Source organism: Sinohyriopsis cumingii, chromosome 5, assembly GCF_028554795.1.
Source record: "Sinohyriopsis cumingii isolate HCF-2022 chromosome 5, ASM2855479v2, whole genome shotgun sequence".
Classification (NCBI taxonomy): domain Eukaryota; kingdom Metazoa; phylum Mollusca; class Bivalvia; order Unionida; family Unionidae; genus Sinohyriopsis; species Sinohyriopsis cumingii.
Window position 1 is genome coordinate 86,430,792 of NC_142965.1, and position 21,533 is coordinate 86,452,324.

The window sequence follows — 21,533 nt, forward strand, 5'->3', positions numbered from 1 at the left end:
AACAGAACACCTGTCTATCCATCATTTACTAACCTTTTCATCAATCGATAACGCATGCATGTAAAGCAGCATCTGCCTGATGTGAGATTAATGCTTAAAACTTTCTAATGAGGACTATGTCCCTAGGAACTGACTAATGCGTGCAACAGAACTGCGGTTAAGCAATCACTTTGAGACAATGTTCGTAAAAACAATTCGGTTATACACTCTTCCCCTCTGTTGTTGTTTGCTACGTATTTTAAATGGATTAGAATGCTTCTACATACTAGTTGATTGAGGATTAGTACCTGTAGACAACTCGAACGAGATGTTCAGTTGGTAGTAAAACCATGGTGCACGTTACGCTTTACAAAAGCTTGTGTTCATTATTACTCTTTGTGATTCTGTATATAGTCCATAAGAAATGATAATTTTCCAAATGTTACTCATTTTTGATCTTGTAAAACAAAATAAATGAAAACTTTGGTTCATATTTTGGAATATTATTAGGATAATTACAATTTTCGCCTTTCGTGTAAAGCATATAATTGTCAAATAAACGTTTGTACCAATTTATTTCTGTTATTTATTTTGGTATGTAGTCGTTTGTAGAAATACACAGCAAATGATACTTAGAAACTATAAGAATATACAGCAAGATCTGAGTACAACAACATTACAATTTTCATGACGGTGCTAACTGTCTTTTATATGTCTTTTTTATCAAATAATATCAGATCACTTGCTGCTAGAACTATTTATATAAACCTTCCATGATAAGGAAATACCTATAAATAAATAATTTCCTCTCCTGTTAAAAACGACTTTTATGCTCGTGATCAAAGAAATGGCTTGGAATGGAGGTATGATATTCTAAAGGAAAACACAAAGCTGGAATGTCTTTTTTATTTTAGATTTCATATCGTGGTCTTTGACAAAAGTCTGTACAGTGTGTGCAGCACCATCTCCATTTTTTAGTAAATGCATATATAAGTGTGCAAAATTTCTTGACCGTCGAGAAATCGTGCTGTGGATGTAGTCATTATAACAACCTAATTCTCTCTGTATAATGTGTCACTATCTGGATGAATGTTCTCATTACAGTTGGGTGTTGTACAGCAGTATGTACATTCAAACGTCTGTGTATAAATAAAGTTTGGGTTGAATACCTTGCACTTTTCTAACTCGCTAGTATGTTGCCACCAATCAGTTTTGCATTCTTGTAGGTTTCCACATCTTAAGAAGAAAGAGAGAAAAATTGTACATCTAATATAATGTTACAACTTTATGGTCTTCAAATAAGTACCAAATAGAAGCAACATCAGAAATGACTTGCCCATAATAAAGTGAAAATTAAAGGGATTTACAGTTTACTAATTCCCAAATAATCCTAAACGTTCTCTCACAAGTTCAAAAGTATAGAATAGTCCGAATGAATTCCAAGTCTTGAATGTGCTGATGTACAAATAGCTTTGATAGTGTCGATGCACCAATAGTCTTGATCTATACCGATTACATCATTAATGGTGTATTTAAATGATTACATAATAATCTCAAAAATGAGTTTTACTACAAAATGCCAATAAGCTATTTTTCTATCCAAGGCATATCTCAAATAAATTATTGTTCTCAAAATGATATCTTAAGACAACAAAATAGTTTCCAAAGAATAATATTAAAACAGTAATGGAGACTTTGTTGGCAAAAACCAAAAAACCAATTTTATGTACAGCCACAACTGATCTATATAGCGATTGCATTTTGTGAAGGAAAAAAATACAAAGTTATCTTAACGGAAACATACAGCAAACTTTGCAAAACATTCTTTGTATAACCTCCTAACCAAGGCTTGACTTTGAAATCATATATCAGTAAACAATTTATTTATAACTTTTCAAGCAAGACAAGCATCAAATAGAAAACAGAAAACTCTATCCTAAATCAAGGACAACGTTCAATTACACAAAACAAATTAAACAAATACATACATACATACAAACATACATACATACATACATAGCTAACGAAATTTTAAGCGCTAACTTACTCCTTCAACATAATGCTTAACACTGTCATACTGTCAGACATTTAAGATTTTATACATGAGAGAGAATGAGAGATAATGTAACTAACAAGGATAACTTACTTCCTCTCTACAAGTCTTTGTCCGGAGTCAGGGTTTCTTATTATACTGACACAGTAAGGATCTGGGCAGACGATATTTTGCTCAAATACGAATTCACACAAATCTGGAGGATTATCTCCACACGTTGCACAGGTAACTAATGAAAATAAGGTCGAATACAAAAGGATTTACATATTTCTAACTGGTCAAGAAAGCTAAATATGGTTTACTGAATACTTTATATAAGCTTGTAGTGGTCAATATTCAGGTTATAAGACATTACCATTAAAAATTAGTTAATTATCAGCTAGCAGCAGGGGGGGCGAATCGGACATTTTGTCCAATCGTTATTTTGCTTAATTATTACTTTCTGCACTCAACGATCTAGTGTCGTCAGCGCCTGGTAAAAAAAAAACGACGTCGGTCCATCCTACACGATGGTGACGTCATTTGGTTTAATTAACACCTTCTGCGCGCCGATCCCCAGCGTCGTCAGCGTCCGGTAAGCACATCGACGACCGCGTCGATGTCATCGCCCCCCCTGCTGCTAAGAAGTTATTTACAATGATCTTACAAACAGAGTGATCACTAACTCCTCCTCCTGTAGATCAATTAGGTTATTTGACTGATCGGTGAGTTTAAAATTAATTCTCGTTAAAAACCGATCATGGCATCGCATATAGACCGGATTAATCGGATTCTCAACGATTAAAAATCCCGGAGGGGCTGTTGGTGAAAATGAATAAAGGATATATCCCTGTTGAGCTTGATTTGATTGATTGGTATCTACCTGGTAACTCCCTTCGATAACATCACACACTAGATTGATTGCTATCACCGATGCGATATTTACGTTGTATGGAGCAATATGCATACCATCATCCCCGTTATCGTGTCTGAGGATATAAGTTGATGGACTGAGAAAATCATTAAGAGACTTTCTTAGTTCTGGCGCGTTGTATCCTGGAAACTTGAAATCGGGTAAATCGGCTTCTGTGATATTATACCCGGTTAGGAATTTTTGTTTATTATCATCGCTGCTATCGGATATTGTCTTAACGATTCGCTCATTAATATATTCCATGTCTGATATAAGTTGATTTAACACCTCAACGTGTTTTCGTGCTTTTGTTTTCCGTAGCTGTTCTAGTTGTGATTGGTAATTACGATTAATCTCGGCAAACGCACCAGTGATATCATCTAAACGAACTGTGACCTTGGCTGACAATTCAGGAGTTTTCTTATACGGAAAAAACCATTGCATGGTATTCCTGTCTTGAAATATAAACTCGCTGGGTAATAACGTGTTTCTTATAATAGACAAATCATTCAGATAACTGGGATTAATCTCATGATACGATTGCACATTTGTGTGCAAATCCGCGGGTGGATTCTTAGGCCATCCTAGTATGGTTCTTATTGAACTGTTATAAATATCAACCATATACCCCGGTGTGCTTATTTCAATCGTCGATGATAACGTCGGTTCATGAACCGTAATAGCGATTTTTGATTCCTTTCCTGTGATCGATTTTATTCTGCGTTGAAATTCTTTATTGATTTGCTCTATTTGGTATGACCCAGTTGGTATTGTAACCTCCTCCCAGTCTGGGGTCCCATCGGGTTTATTTTTCCGTGCAAAAACCAGCGAGTTATTAGGTTGTTGTCCGTTAAATGCGTCCGCTCGAATATTAGGCCAACTGTGATATACTCGCAATTTTGCCAGCGCTATTTCCTTCACTGGAACCGGCGACGGGAAGTTCACACTGAATTCGGGTTTCGTTGACGTTATTGATATCATATTTGTTTGTACCGGAGTGGTGTTCTCCGCGATCCGCTGAAGTAATTGAAACCCTTCGGGGTTCAGCGACATTATTATTATTTGTTGTCTTTAGTGTCTAATTTCAACAACCAGGTGGTTCCGGCTTCCAGTTGAAAATCCTCGATTTTTGACATCGCGGAGCTATACAACTGGACCATCGTGGAGAATTCAACATCGGATACGAACAAATTATCAATTGACAACGAGATCAACCCGGATAATTTCGAGTACGCGTCGGATACTATTTGATGTTTTACTGTATACTCGTTGAGTTTTTTCTGAAAACACGATGATATCTTCCTAGTGATTGCGTTGGCGACTCCAGCAACTGTTGTCATCGCGGAGACAGCGATTGGAACAGCGATCGGGGCTATCGTGGTCACCGTGGATAAAATAACACCGGTACCGGCCACTATACCCGACACCGAGTACACGACCGCGTCGATGGCGGTTATTTTTCGGCGGTATTTTTTTATTTTTGCACGGTATTGTTCGGAAAGCGTTTTCAAGTTCGCGGAGAATTCTTTTGCGGTATCGAATCGATATTGATGTGACGTCGGTGATACCTCTGATTCAATTTCCTTGGTGGTCATTTTTATTTTAAAAGAACTAGTGTTTTTAATTACTTAGATTCGCTACAAATTCCACATACCATGTAATGTTTGCCCCGGCTAGATTTCTATCAACGGCATAAATTGTAAACTTTTCAGTTGCGTTCTTGTCTATAATTGTTGATATTGTATTGTTAAACCCGGATGAACTCGACGATAATATATTAAACTGCATCATTGAAATCAGTGTCAATCGATAAATGCCCTTAACAGTTGCGGTGATATTTACTGTATTCTGTGTAGGAGTCCAATCGAATGATCCATGCCGAATTGTGTATACTGTGTTGATGATGTTCTCATGAGGGATTTTTATTTTTTCAAATTGCTCTGCTACTCTCGGTAGCCCGTCTTTAATCGCTTCAACATCAGTTCTGATTATTCCTACTTCCTGCCAATGCGCGTCTATATTATTCTTGTTCGCTGCAACATTAGTTTTGATTGTTTCTATTTCCCGTGTATTCTCGGTCATACTTTTTTTGTTTGCTGCAACATCAAGTTTGATTGTTCCTATTTCATATGTATGCACGTCTATACCTTTTTTGTTCGCTGCAACATCAGTTTTGATTAATCCTATTCCCCGCCAATACGCGTCTACATTTTTTTTGTTCGCTTCGACATCAGTTTTGATTGTTCCTATTTCCTGTGTATGCGCGTCCACACCCTTTTTGTTCGCTTCAATATCAGTTTTGATTGTTCCTATTTCCTGTGTATGCGCGTCCATATTATTTATGATCGTTGTAACATCAGTTTTGATTGTTTCTATTTTCCGTCCATGCGAGTCTACATTATTTATGATCGTTGCAACATTAGCGCCGATTATTTCTATTTCCCGTTCATGCGCGTCTACACTCCTTTTGTTTGTTGCAACATCAGTTTTGATTGTTTTTATTTCCTGTCCATACGCAGTGATATCATTTATAGTTATTGTAATCTCATCCGGCTTGGTATTTTTTTTACCAAAGAATTTATCAAAGTTGTCATCGATCCTGTTAACATTTTTTCGCAACGGGGGTAAATTGGCCGACATCTCCATAAGATCCGAAATAGCATTTTTTATTATTACAAGATTTGGTTCGTCTGCCGTCGGGGGTCCCCGAAAAAAACTATTGACAATGTCTCGCATTTCGCTGACGTGCGTTATCATCGACCTGAACTGTTCTCCATGAAAGTTAAATTCACCACGTAAACCCTTTAACGAATTTGACATGGTTATATAATTGTCGCCAAGTGTACTTATTTTTCCATTTATTGTCAAGATGGATTCACCCGGTTTGAGTCGTCCGTCGCCGGTATACAACGCGATAGTGCCCTCTGCGGCATCACGCTGTCGTATTAAAACGTCATTCAGCGACACATTACTGGATTTCAATTTACCCTGGCGGTCTTGAAATACAACTATTTCATCTGGGTCAACACTGGTTAAGTTCAACGTATCAGCGATTTCATCCTCAATTAGTTTTTTTATGTCATCGGTGGCGGGCGTTTCCGTGGGCTTTTTCAGCGCCGAAACCGGTCGTCCCCAGATATCAATCATCGTTATTGTAAAAAAAACCAGCGTTTCTAATTAACCCGCCGGGCCTCTACGACCCCACTAGTATATTCGTTTACAACCATATGAGGTGGTTTTCGCGATGATGAAATCGCCGCGAGTACGTTCAATACCTCACGGCCACATATCGGCGGGTCACTCAATTGCTGTGTTGGCAGCGTGGAATAAAAAACCCGGGCTGAACACGCCCGGGCTGAACACGCCCGGATATACCGCATAAACTCTTTCGGCGGAGCTAACCCGTATGAATCAAAATAGACGATCGCACGCGGATCAATCGCGTATGCAACCCAATGAGTTCCCGCTCCGGAGGACCCATCGAGGTTAATTATACCGGTTTCAATATTCCTTGGTTTTGTCGGTAATTGATCCCTCATAAAAACACCTCTGAAGTTTTTTATCGCTAACGCGTTTGCGGCGTCTATTAAATCAAAATTAGACATTGGAGTTAATAAACGGTTCCCGGTAGTCTTAGACCCTTTCCCGAGTACCATGAATACGGGGTTCCCGGTAGTCTTAGACCCTTTCCGGCTACGGGTCGTTTTTTTTTGTAGCCTTTCCCGGTTGCCTTCTTCAATGCCATCCCCGCCGCGGTACCAACGGCTCCTAACGCCGCCGCCTTAGCCACTGCTGGTGCGGCCGCGGCAATCAATGCCGGAATCGCAGCTAACAGCGGAAATATCCCACCGGTCTTTTCCATGTTTTTAATTGCTGCGGCTGAAAAATCTATTTGAACACCCTTTTTATTCTTCATCGCATCATTGAAATGTTTTATTTGACGCGCCGTCAACGATATCTTATGATTACCACCCGCCATCTGTGACGGCTTCAGCGTTATTGTGATCCCGCATTGTTTAGCCGACTTTGATCGTAATTTCTTGACTTGACCATCAGTCAACTCTACATTGACGACACTATACGACATTTTATTGTAAACGCGTTTTGTGCTTTCAATTACATGTTTTCCACTGGCGCATCAACGATTCTCATTCGTCCACCAACACCTTCTAGCAGCATTGATTTATCGCTGAGAATGACAGCGACCGCTCTGTAATTAACACCAGCTGGGGCTATACGAGCTCGGAAGTGTATATCAACGACGGATTGTCTCGTTAAATCAAGATGTTCCAACGAAAAGTAATAAATCGGATACAGGTTTTTAAAATCAAGTTGTGATATTTGCAAACCAGTGTCGACGTTTTGATCACGACCCATATATGACAGCAATCGATGATACACACGTGCGACATGGTTGTCACCGTAATTAAGCTGTATATCCTCAGATGGTTCCTGTTGTCCGTTTATTCTCAGCGAAACCTCCATGACTCCTAATCGATCAAATATCATATGGCTGCGTTCTTGATTACCCAATCGTTCCCTATTCTGTAGCGCTATGAATATATGACGCGGGGCTGAAACACCCTGTTTTGATGCTAGGTGCCATGTAAACGTATCGGCGACGTTATCCTCTTTAGCATCAGTTGTTACCGCTAGCCAACTCAACAACGATTTCCCTCCCTGTTCCATAAATGCTAACAATCGTGCTTCCGTGGTAACTGATGGAGTCAGCACCGGCATCCACAATGCCATTTTAGTTAAAATGACTTTACCGGCAGCGACGCCAGCAGCATGCCATATTGCATTGTTATCATCGCCCCTTCGCGTCAGCGCGATTGTATGCTTAGCCCCATAGACAACTTTTCTAACATTTCTGCAGAATCCAAATATGTGATGGAGTGGAATCGCGTATGAAAACTTTCGGCGTGGTCCTTGCAACATTCCTATTCGTGTTGCAAACCCTAGATTAAAATTATCGTTAGTACTTTTTATGATATTGAACTCAGCACCCGGTCTTGTTCTGCGGTCTGGGTTGGCTGCTTCAGCTTGATTAGGAACTGAAGTATCTCTTTCCACCAGCACGTTAATGTACTGAATATGATCAGCGTTATCGGTGGAGTCCTTTGCGAACATTATAGATGGGCCCGCCGATCTTGTATAATCATCCGAGTATCTCGCCAACCCAATTATCGTCGTTGCAACATCAACCTCGCGTTCTATTGATTCAATTTCTCGCCCGTCAATAAGATATCTGGCGCTCTCAAATAACGCCATGATACCGTTGTTGACGAAGCCAACTCGAACACGATGGTCATCTGCGTATGGTGCATTATCGGCGGCATTTGTCACGAGTTCTCCCTCGATTTCGATAAACGCTTCACACGGCAAAAAATATTTACTGGTATCTTGGACTTGAAGTTCAATTCGCGATCGTAGGTCAGGTTGCGCTGCATAATAAGAATAATATTGATAATCACGGACAGAATCATCCCTGCGTACTGGGGCGTCCATATCAAACGCGGGATCAGCGGTACGCGCAAACATTCTATTATTTATCATGTTGATGTTTTCAATTGCGATTTTTTCGTCGTAAATTCTTTGAATTTAAACCACTCCCCGCTATCGCGTTCATGAGCGCGTTGGTTGCCGCATCGGCGGATGGCGAAGTCGTCGCCAACGACTCTAATTTTTCTTCCACGGCGTTATTTATTACTTTACTGACATTTGCAGGCATCACTGTCGTTGATGGCATTACCGGTGGTTTCTGTTTTTTTCTCCTGAATTTCACCAATGACATTAGTTTGTCCCGCGCGGCTGAAAACGCCCTTCCGGCAACATCTCCAATGGCACTAATACCCTTATCACGAATAACATCAATAGCCTTCATTCCTAATTGTTTGGCTAACGGCGCTACTTTTGGAGCCATTCTTGTAAATAACCCCGCAATGGTGCTACCGAGACCATCTCCATAGTACGCGCGGTAAACAGGCAATCGCGAGTTTACCACGTAGACGAGTACTGGTTTATCATGGTTGTAGTGTATGATCATCCTTATTAAAAACACCAGTTTTCCAATTAATCATCCACGAGTTCGTCTATGAGCGTTCGATATGCATTAATGTCCATAATACCGCCTGCAAATAACCGCTTGCAAATATCAGCGGCCTCATTGATTATTTCCGTAGAGTTATTTCCGGCTCGTTTTCCTCCAATTAGTACTTCCAGCCGTGATATATCACTGAGAACACTATTAGGGCAGGTAACGCCGTAGGATTCTTTACCAACAGGGTATCCTTTTCCTTTTTTTGGTGTTCTACTCTTAACTTTCTCGAGGAATTTATCGTAATCGGGATCACCACGATGTGGTAATGCTTCTCTATGTTTACTCGCTAAATACACTATTCTTGCCCAGTTCTCCGTCGAGGTTATTTTTTTCTTGTAACCTTCATTGATATACTCATCTCGAATGCTCTTAGTTGATGTTGTAGCAACAAAATTAACTAATTCTTCATCGTCGTCGATGTCTCTAATTTGATCTATTGCGGACTTTTTAAGAACATTACGGGGTATATTTCCCTCTTTCTTTTTTTCTTTCGATGTTTCTTCGGGTGTTTCTTCGGGTATTTCTTCTTCTGGTTCTTTCGCAGTAGCACCTAATTCTTCCTCGTCGGCCATTGTAACATAAGGTTCTTGTGGTTCGGTTATAGCGAGTGGTGGTGGCCTCCGTGTTGTAGCAGCCGCTATTTTTGCAGGGAGTGTTTCTAAAGACCTTTTTGTTTGTTTTGTCTCTGCCGCTATCTTTTCAAGCGCACCAAGAACGGGTACAGTTGCCGCTGTAACATCCTTAGTCGCTTTAGTTACCGGGGCAAAGAGTTGTTCGCTTCCAACAGTAAAATCGGTTTGCATTTGTTGTCGCGTTTGAAGTTTCTCTCTCACCCTGTCTCGTAACGGTATAAACTTTTTAAGCGCTGCTAGCCGCTCTCTGGCTAGCCGAGTAGTAAGTGATTCACCTACCATTATTGTAAATTGATCCGCAATTTTCTAATTTTCCGCCGAGTGTACCATCGGGGGCTCCACGGAGTTTTCGTCTATAATCCTTCTAATGTTTTTGATCTTACTAGAAATCTCCCGGCGTCGTTCATAAACACGTCCGAGTTTTTTTCGTATTATTTCAACGGCAGTGAATAGTCCAATGAATGCATTTGCGTCATTGTGGTACAGGTTCTCATTAATCGTATGTTGTAATCGTTTTATAAAAAAGTACTCGCGGGCCAGGGTAAAACGCCCCCGTTTCGACTGTTCGTTAATAATCTCATAATCGGATAATATTTTTTCACTGTCGAGACCATCAGATAATTCAATTCCTTGATTTTTTAATTTTGAAATCTCAGTTAATATATTATTGATGTCTTCGATATTCATTATTCTTATAAAACATCTTATTTCTAATATCAAAAATTTTAATAAAATTTAATAAAATTATTGGGGGTCATTTTTGACCCCGTTTTTTGTATGGACAGTACAATGCCGTAAATCTCCACTCGAGTGTTGTGGCAGATTACAGGCATACACATATACTTAATTAAGGACATTCACATCTTGGAACCCTAAACATACATCTCCGGGAGGGGAGGCCTAGGGTGACAAACGTCATCGTAGACCTCCCAGAAGATATGCTTGGGGACATCACTACATGGATGAATATATTTACAATGAAATGATTGATGGATGATGGGACGGCACAAGACAGCACAAACATAAAACGGCGGGGCGGAACTCTACGGCCAATTCAACCAATCAAAAGCAACCCAATTAAATTAACCCGGTTGCATGATTGTGAACAAAAGACAACCACACGCCCGGGTCAAGAGCGTGGGTTAGTTTTGATTAGTTGAATTGGCTTTCGAAAGCCCCAGGCTTATAACGAGTCATCTTGTATATAAAGTGACTAATACAGCGGCGTCAGTCACAAGGTGTGTGTTAATTTGAATTCCCTTGAATCGTTAAATCCTTAAATACTTATTAATGGTGTTTCACGGCATTTAAATGAAACCAAATATTTGAATAAAACATTAAAAAAAAGAATACAGCTGTTAGATAATAGCGTGTATTTCATTAGTTTTCATCGTAAAATGATTAATTAATCGCAACATTAATTGGACTTCAAGGGACATAACTCTTGTCATGCGACGCTATCACAAAACGAGTTATCTCCCTTTGATGTTATATATGAAAATCGAATTCTATGACCCGTCTTTTTTGAGATCGCTGTTTGATATATTCGTTCTGCAACAAATTGTATTGAGGCGATACAAATGTCAAAATATTTTCCTGCCTCATTCATCGACTGAAATATTTTTTCCTCGTGAGTTGTTGTATCAAATGACTTTACGGGTTTTGCTTTCTTTGAGTATTTACCAGTTTGGCCTTTTTTACTATTTTCACTCTGAGAGATGGCTTGCAGATTACACAGTCTGTTATTTTGATAATTAGAATCAATGTGATCAATAACGAGACTATCTTTGATCAATCCGTGGAAACATTCATAGATGATTCTGTGACAGAGATATTTTTTCCCTCCAGCAGTAAACATTAAATACCCGTGATTGTTTTTCCATCCAACCGGCTTCTTCAGTCTGCGGTTTCTAACAATACCGTCGCGAGATGCCTCGTAATTGACGAGCAGGGGGTGCGGCTGAAATTCTTGGTCCATTTGTATAATAATACTACTTGTCTAATTTATTATTTGGTTTAATTATGAATCTTTCAACGTAGTCTTGGGGGGTTTTGATGACGAAGTCGGCGGTGGGGTCAATGACGGCGTTTTTAATTCGCTTGTCATAATAGCGTTTTAGTTCCCTGTATCGCTTTCCGCCACAATTGATACACAACTGCGATTTTCCTCTTACACCGACGTGGCAAACCAAGCACGGTAGGGGGCCAAGAGAACCATTACGAACGCTTTGTAAATGATACCCGCAGAATTCACCTCTACATGATTTGTTGCACGGGGTTGTCGACCCAATCATCAACCATTTGCATTTATTCATTATACTATATTCTTTTATTTAAATACTTGTTTTAATTATATGGATGAGTTTGAGAGATTAGCAGTAATTAAGCCCTGGAAAAATATTAAGTTCAATCTCGATAGAGTCCTCAAGGACACACCAAAAGCGTTAATAAACGATAAAACCCTGTTGAATAAAATACGCGATTGTATCAATGAATTCAAACGTGATGGTGCATCTCATAGTTGGTCAACATTTCGAATTGATGGTGTTGTTGATGCTACCATGAACGACAACCGCGCAGCAATGATAATATCACAACTTGACGGTAAAAGGTATTTCTTCAGAGTAAAATTCATTGTCCGGGTGGAATCAGGCGATTGGATCATACGTGATAAATTTGAACCAGTTTTCAGCGACAAGAAAACAGTCACTGTCAGCCGCGACTCCAAGCCGGGGTTGTTAACCGGAATTGACAGACCATACTATGAACGAGCGTATCCTGAAACAGCAGTTGTTTATGGAATATACCCGTTAAATAAGAAACCTGATATCGGAAAACTGAAACCGATGAAACAGTCAACGGGGATAAATTGTGTAGCAGAACGAATAATAGAGCATTTTACAAATGCATGTCGAGGAAACAAATTAACTGATTTACGACGTAGCAAAATCAACCAGTGGGAACTAACCGTAAAAGAGCGTGGAGCAACCATCAGCGACATAGCGAGATTAGAAACGTCGTTGAGATTTCCAATAACCGTTACAACGATAACCGGTGAAGTATTATACGAATCGAAGTATAAATCGAAGGGAGCCCCAATCAAAATTATTGATCATAACGAACACGCATGGACGCCCGCGATCACAATATTTCCACGGGATAGAACAGTAAAGTATATACCCGAAGAATTTTTAGGAGAACAATTCTCCAGGGATGGTTTTCTCGCGGAGAGGAAACTATTTGATGCTATTGCCTACTTGTGTAAAAACGACCCTGTATCAGTGTGGTTACTTCGCAGCGCTGAAAACGATGTGGATACCTTTGATCAGTTTGTAAGACCAAACGGCGAATTATATCGCACTGAAGCATTTCACAACAGGATGAAAAAAACCGCCATAGAATTTGAGGAGCATGATGAACAACTGCTAACAAATTGTTTTACGATTCCATCGGTTGTAGCTCATGTTGCAGCAAGGAAAAATGCGTGGAGACCAACGCGCAAGGAATTTCTGCCGGATGTACAATCCAGTTGTTTGGAGTATTATCACGGTGGATTATGGAACACTGAATACAACCGCGACGCTATGATCTCGGTTGATATGGTTGCCTGTTATCCAGCGAGTTTTCTCGGGTATGGATCCGCCGCCGAGTACTTTAGACGATTTGGACACCCCAGTCATGAAATGACTCGTGTTGCTATTAATGGACCACTGCCTGATTTTGATTTAACCGGATTCGCTCGCATAGTATCATTTGAATTCGCGGCAGGACTCCATCGCTGTTGCTATATTTGGATCGGTAGACACATGGCTGAAAAGAAGTGGCTGCCAATAGCGCTGCTACGGTATATGATTGATTGTAGCATGCTAGTTTCGTTGATTGTCAGTGACGCGATTATATCATACCGGGCACAGACTGAAGTCTGGTTACCAGAACCGGAGCGTCTAGATAGCATAATTGACGAGTCCAGAAAAAACATTGATGCCGACGAGGAATATATCATCGAATGGTCCAGGAGGATATTTAACCAACGAAACCGCGAGGCAAAAGATCTCGGTAGAAGAATAATTGGTAAGTTCACACAAGGTGGAAAAAACTGCGACTACAAACGATATTGCTCACGGCTGATTATAGATGACGCAGAATATGATTTCGTAATCAAGGACGCAGTGGCAAAAAATAGATACGTGAACTGCAAAACAGCTTTCTTGTCCAATGGAACGAGGTTGGGTACAGTTGTTACCTACAGCGATGGAGACAGCCCGGCGTATCCACATTTGAGGGCGTCTATGCTGGGTTACGCCGCTATTAATTTATTCTCGATGATAAATAGATTCCCCGATACCGCGGTTAGAGTAGCCGTTGATTCGTTTTATGTTGACGTAGCGTATAAGGGAAACGTAGCCGAGTTTACTAGTCCGGACGAGAGTTGGGGTACATGGAGAATTAAAAATGAAATACGACGCGATTATTCCCCGTCAGCAGATGTCACCGTTGAAAACAACTACTTACGCGGTGATAAATTGTCAGAATGGTCTAATGCACCATCGTGTTCTGATCCAATTTGTAGACACAAAACAGTTTATTTAAGCGGCTGTGGCGGGTCAGGAAAGACGACTCGGGCAATTGAATTATTTCGTACGCGGGCAAGTATAATCGTGCTTACACCGACCCATAGACTAGCGCGAGAGATAAAACAACGAAATGTTGACGCCGTTACTTATCACAGCTTTTTTCGATACAGCGGCGGTGAGTGGACTCCTGATCGAATGGGTGAAAAATTTATTCCTGAGGTTATCATCTGGGACGAAATATGTACTGTTTCGTTAGATACTTTACAAATGTTTCTTGAGTGGTTGCTGCGCGCGAATACAGTGGTGATCATGTGTGGCGACCATGGCCAACCACCACCATTTGTCGGCGAGGGTCCACATGATTGGTTAAGGGGTTTTGTGGACTATTATGAAGAAACCGATACTGATTACCGAGCACTTGATGAACAACTGCGCGAGGTTAAGAAATTAATCAGATTACAGCCGGATAGAATTCAATGTGAAATAATCCGCGAGGTGATTCCGGAAACGCCGTTAAATGAATTCTGGGAAACATGGAGACCAAACGATTTGATTGTAGCGAGCAGAAAGATAGTCAGAGACACACTTCAGCGGAAGTTGTTTACGTTGCATAAGGAAAAGTTTCCAACGCGTCCAGTGCCGTTATGTTATAGACCCGCGGACACACGGCGGCAGAACATTGAAGTTGAAATTCCAGCCCCGACAGCGTCGGGGACAAAAAAACAAATTCTCGTGCTGAATGATATCGTGCTCGTTGATATCGGTGTCGTCGAGGACGCGCTACGTGCTGATAAATCCCCGTGGACGCTAGGATACGCAACAACAATACATTCCTCGCAGGGACTAACCATCACGGACACAATTGTTTGGATGGTTGATAATCGCATCGAATGGTCGAATCTAGTCTATCTTGCAGTGTCCCGAGTACGGAGAATAAATCAGCTTCGAAGAATTGTTATTGACGAAGCCAGTGACGGAGTCACCAACGACAACGACATTATCGATGCAAGCGTCATTGATAGAAAACTCTCGGGTTACCGCCAACAGGATAAAAAAAAACAGCGGCGTTTTGATATTGATGCCGAATTAATAATTGCGTTACGACAACAACAGAATAATCACTGCGCGAGTTGTAATTGTGTAATGCGCTGGCGTTATTCGGATAAAGACGCTCGCCAATTTACCGTGGACAGAATCGATAACAGTCTCGGTCATGTTAAAAACAATGTGAGGTTGACATGTCTTGAGTGCAATAGACGCAACGGCGCTAGTTAAGACCACGCGGGGGTAATTGAGTATCGTCAGGTATCACTTGTAGTTGCTCGCGTGTAAATCCGCGCTGAGGAGCAGTTGAATCCAGTCTGTAGATCGGTGGTCTACCAGTTGATCGTGTTATCGTTGATATGTTATGTGTGGTAACACTCCAAATAGGATCAGTAGCTCTTTTTTTACCGCCTTCAAGCTCTCCTGGTTCATATAGATATCTAACAGTGACATCGCCAAGAATCGGCTTGGAAACGCTATTTATTTTTGATTTTCCGGGTATATACTCGTATTTAATCGCGTCGCTGGGCTTCATGTTGATTGCTCGGGTAATCTCGTTATTTAACGCTGCAATTACGCCTGGCAACCTTTTAACCCATTCACGAGATCGTTTTTCTTGGATGAATTCCTTCGCGTATTGATATCCAAATAACCGTTCAGCGAGAGTCCGATTGAATCGTTCAACAATTGCCTGATCACGATGTAGCGCAGTATGACCTCGTCGTATCGCGACGCTATGATGTTTCAGCGTTGATAAAACAGCGCCGCGAAATTCACTACCGGGATCAACTTGTAATAGATTTGGCCAGCGCAGAGGGCCTCTTCGATAAATTCTTTCAAACGCAGCGGCTACTTCAGTTGCCGACTTTGTTTTTAACGGCTCCGCTTGTTTGTATCGACTCGCAACATCAACTACGGTTAGCGCGTATTTGTAACCGTTGTCATGCGGCAGAAATAATATATCAGCCTGATGAACTTCATTAGGTACGCTGACATCAAAGCGCGAGAAGTTGATTTGTTTAGGCGGTGGTAGATAGATTTGCCATATAGCCTGTTTGGATAACCAATTAGCCGCAGTGGTCTTTGTTACCTTTGCAGCGCTTGCAAGCTTACCAATTGCGGCCTTCCCCTTCCAGTATCCTCTCGGAGAATAATAGATGGATTCCATGTTGTTATTAATTACCAGCACCCATCATTAATTTACCTTTCATAGCCGATTTTACCAACCATGAGGCCAATTTTTCTTTGACGGATTTATCAGGAATAGCATTTAATGCGTGAATTAATTTTACATCCGCGATATGACGCTGTTGCAGATCGCTACTTTTGTAAGCAACATCATGAGCATGACACGCCTTATCGATAGCGTTTATTGGATACTCACCGGGTTTGGGCTGATTTTGATCATCGAGTCTGATATCTAATCGTGTTCCGGGGCCACAGTAGCTATATCCTGGGAGGTGTTTTTCTCCTGGATACTTTGCCCACGGTGTTCCGGGGAGTTTTGCCAATTTGGCTGCGATGTCACCTCCTCGCTTTTTTTAAAAACATCTCCGGGTCTAATAGAAATAAATCTAAATTTCTTTGTACCGCATTGTACACACTTGCCAGTAAGCGCCGATCTGTTATTTCTTGTTGTAGCGGTTGTCATATCATTTGTGCCAGTACGTACTCTACACTTCACACAATATAGATCCATAATTTATGTATAGAGATATGAATATAATTGATTTTTCGGCGACTAAAACAAGAGAACCAGTTAAGCATGTTGCAGCGTTACCAAACTCGATCCGGATGATTATCATCGGACCATCTGGATCCGGCAAGACGCAATTGTTACTCAATTTAATAATGAGATGGATGAAGTGGGATAAGTTGTATTTGGTTGCTCCTAGCGTGGATGATCAACGATGCTACGAGGTGTTGAAAGATTTCAACGAGAATGCATCAGCGATCGCTAAAAAAAATGTTATTGAGTTTATTACGGATATCAATGATGCACCGGGTATTGATGATATTGATGGCGACGTTAACAATCTAGTCGTGTACGATGATGTTATGTTAGATAATCAAAAAAACCCAGCTAGGATATTTTCCAGAGGCAGGCATAAAAACACTGACGTGATATATGTCACTCAACGATACACTCAGATTCCAAAAGTAATTAGAGACAACTGTAATATTCTTGCTGTGTTCAACGGCGTTGATACACACACGCTACGAAATATTTGGCAGACATGGTGCGGCGGTGACATGGACTTTAATGTTTTTCGAAACTTTTTTAGTCATGCTCAGTCGACCCCACATGGATTCGTAACGATAAATTTACATGATCCTCGCACACGATATCGTATCGGACTTGACCAAATATTCGGTTAGTTGTAAATAATTTTCATTGTAAATAACTTCTTAGCAGCAGGGGGGGGCGATGACATCGACGCGGTCGTCGATGTGCTTACCGGACGCTGACGACGCTGGGGATCGGCGCGCAGAAGGTGTTAATTAAACCAAATGACGTCACCATCGTGTAGGATGGACCGACGTCGTTTTTTTTTTACCAGGCGCTGACGACACTAGATCGTTGAGTGCAGAAAGTAATAATTAAGCAAAATAACGATTGGACAAAATGTCCGATTCGCCCCCCCTGCTGCTCAGCTAATCTCCTTCATCACACAAAGCTTCTCTCCTCTCGAAAGTGAGCAAGTCTCGACAATAAGCCGACTAATAAATCGAATGTAGCACATGTTTACATGAATGGATAAACGTCGTGGAGGGTTAATTTAAAAATATTAAATGAGACACATAAATTCAGAACCATTCATGATCATTGAATTTTACACTGATCTTGTATAGAACCTAAAGCGGAACATGCTCATTTTCAAAATAGGAATCGTACAAAAAATTATTTCCAATATCTGGATACACCGTACAAAACATTTCTGTCCAAAATCAATCGATATTTAACTCAAAAATACGTTTATCTCCGAAATATGTTTTTCATGAAAAAAAAGCTGAAAACAAACGGTTAACGTAATAAGCGATTCACTTTTTAAGGAAAATAGATAAAATGGCTGATTCTTTGCTTCTCTTTTTAAGGAAAAAGGATAAAATGGCCGATTCTTTGCTACGCCACAGACATAATTTGAGATATACTCACTGCTTGATCTTGTGGGAGCTGAAACACGAAGTGCATTTCATTAGTATTTTTTCAGTGTTAACTTGATATGATTGTAAAGTTAAAGTATCAAAGGTTTTCTTTGACTCAATAAGAACTGCAACTCAAGTTTTTAATAAATTGTAAGAGCAATAAAAGAAGCACTCAAAGAGGTATAGATAATATATTTATAAAAAGTTGGCAACCCTAAACATGACCTGAAAGTGTTATGAATCAAGACGTAGACCGTCTTCAACTGAACTTTGGTCATCGGAGCGGTCCCAACATAGACAATGATCTGTCATCACTTAATGTGGCAACATTTTAAGCCTATGTTCTTTGTTTTAATAATTGGTCTTAACACACTGGATATATCTAGATCAGCTGACACAATCTTTCTATGGCGGATATGTGTGAATGATGTTTGCAGTTGGATCCGACTCATGCTTGAGTCTAATGGTGACACTTTTTGTACTCATAATTTATTTTTAGCTTTTCAACTTAAGATACGTTGTTTCGATATTGTAGTTACGATTTATAAGGGAGCAACAAATTGTCGTTTCTTCACTGTGGCAACCCCGCCTCTAAAATTTAAACATAGATCAGCAATTGTAATCTAAGACTCGGACAAGAACATCGAACGCAAGATAAGGTTTATGATTTTATTCTCGTGAATTCGTTGATAGTTTCACATCTGCGTTCCTTGGAAGTTACCCGTTTATAAAATTGACTAATTGACCGAAAAATGAAGTAATAAGTAAATAATTACCCAAGTTAGTGCATTCGTTGTTGTTGCAGCAACAATATTTGAACACTGATTGTTTTATTTACAAGCGCAATTCGTTTTATACATCTACGTATAATTTTATCCAAAAATAAGTGAAACTTGCTTCTACGTTTCATCTACAATGGTAAGAACTTTGATATGGTAAGGATAAGTTGCGTCATAAGTTCTATAAATGTATGAGTAAAACAAAAAATTTTGATTAAAACAGTTATTCAAAATAATATATATTGATTTATTTTAAAGATTTACATTTTTTAAATCTTTTCGTTCGTGAGTAATAATTCTGAGAACGTGCCTTGTTGTGCAAAATTACAAAACACTTTAAGTTTAGGGACTGAACTGTGGTTTCAAGCAAAAATGAAGTCCAACGAAAATAGTTATTCAATAAAGAAACAAAAAACTTCATAATAATCACTGTCTGGACTTCGCATGTGCTTTATAATTTGCAGACTATTTCAATTAGTACATGGCCCCCGATGGCTGAGTTGTAAAGAGCGCTCGCCTTTACCGAGTACTGCCATCTCACCTCTCCGCGTAGGTTCGAGTCTCGGGCTCGACCAGTGTGGTTATATGAGAGAGCTTGCCAGTAGTTTCCCGTCAGTCCATAGCTTTTACCGGGTTTTTCCTTGACTTGCTATACTGGCCGCCATTTATACCTATCGTTTGGTGAAAAATGTCGTTAAAAACAAACACATCCTTAATTAGTATCTTAATAAAAGAGGCCTGATGTGGTCTCTAGAAGTCATTGTATTTATAGACGTAGATGTATGAAACATTGCATTACAACAATTTAAAAGAACAGGGCATTAAACTATTGAAATACAGAAGGTGAAATGACAAAGTGTAACATTTCCTAGAAATCAGTCATTAAAAAAACATAGTCCATAACACCAACTTGATTTAGATCATACTATTAAATAATAATAATAATAATAATAATAATAATAATAATAATAATAAAAATGACAATAATGTCATGGTGCAAATAAGAACTACTGTTTTTATACAGAATGCAGAACTGCAGGTTAAAACTGGTACAGACATCTCAAAAGAAACTACTGCTTATCAAATAGAGTCCGATCTGCAGGATGCATTTATATCAGTAGAGGTATAAGTAACCTTACGGACAGACGGGCAAGTATATGGACAGAGTGAAACGTAATGTTAAAATATATTTTTGAATGAATAGATAGGGTCTATATACAGGTAATAGGAAATGAGAAAGTGGACAAAGGGTACTGTACTGCTAACGACGTCATACATGCACTAGTTCTGTCCAGCATATAAATCAAGTGACCAACACTCACAACTACTGCGCAGAACCCACTCTTACTAATTAATACATAGAGATACTGACCAGGACCCGCAACTGTTGACCATCATATACTCATACAAAATGTAGGATATGAAAGAAGGGGTATGGAATCGAAATGAAACTGATTATAAACAAAATTTTCTCGCACGTCACATTTTCGTACAATCCCCTTATAACTAAAATTAAACTAAAATGCCCATATCACCACTATGATCCTAGAATTGAAGCACAGGAAGTGAAAAGGGTATGAAGTTGGTACTAATAATAAGTAATTAGGTTTCTAGACTAACGGGTGGTCCTGAAATTTACCATTGGTTTAAATAGCGTGCTACCAAATGTTGTTACCATAGATGACTATTACATTTCTCAATCTCAACGTTTTCGTACCAGGCTCTAATAGTCATAATGGCTCAGTGGTTGACATACTAGACTTGCGACTGAAATGATGCGGTTCGAATATTGCCACTAAGCCAGACTGGATCAGTTTCAGTAGTGTGTCCATGGGCAAGATACTTTACTCCAATAGCTATGGAACATAATAAAACGTATCGTGTGTCAAGCCAAGTGCTCTTTTAAGACACCCGCTCTTTCCTTAAAGATTTGCTTCACAAATACGGCTGACTGGGTATTTTCGTCTTGAAAATCCACTTCGCCTTCATAGATGGATGGAACGGCATGGTATATATGCGAGTGATTTGTCTTACACTAAAAAACATATTGATTCTTTGAGCATTGATGACAGTTCTGGTGAAATCGGCACTGTATCGATAGTTCTTTTGAAGGGATTTTTTGTTTGTTTTTCTTTGACTTTTTAAAAGCATCCTCAATGTAGTCTTATTTGTGCTAAATACATAAAAATATGTTTAAATATATTTCAACAGAAAGTTGGAACCGATGTTTTAAAATAAATTATATCCTACAGGTAAAAAAGTGACGTTCTTTTGAACAAGTCTGGTCCCAGTAATGGCAAAAAACAACATTTACAATTAAAACGTTAAAC

General features: G+C 39.7%; 1 protein-coding gene across 1 annotated transcript in view; it reads right to left on the minus strand.

Moving 5' to 3' along the window:
- Nucleotides 1-957: 957 nt before the first annotated feature.
- The window catches only part of LOC149799668 (properdin-like), a 63,314-nt gene continuing 42,738 nt past the window's right edge, over nt 958-21,533 (minus strand). Inside the window, exons 13-15 of the mRNA XM_089958250.1 lie at nt 18,435-18,452; nt 2,126-2,261; nt 958-1,215 (exon numbers count right to left, since the gene is read on the minus strand). Of these exons, the coding sequence (XP_089814376.1) occupies nt 1,032-1,215; nt 2,126-2,261; nt 18,435-18,452 (338 nt within the window). The 3' untranslated portion in view covers nt 958-1,031. The remainder of the gene's footprint in view (nt 1,216-2,125; nt 2,262-18,434; nt 18,453-21,533) is intronic.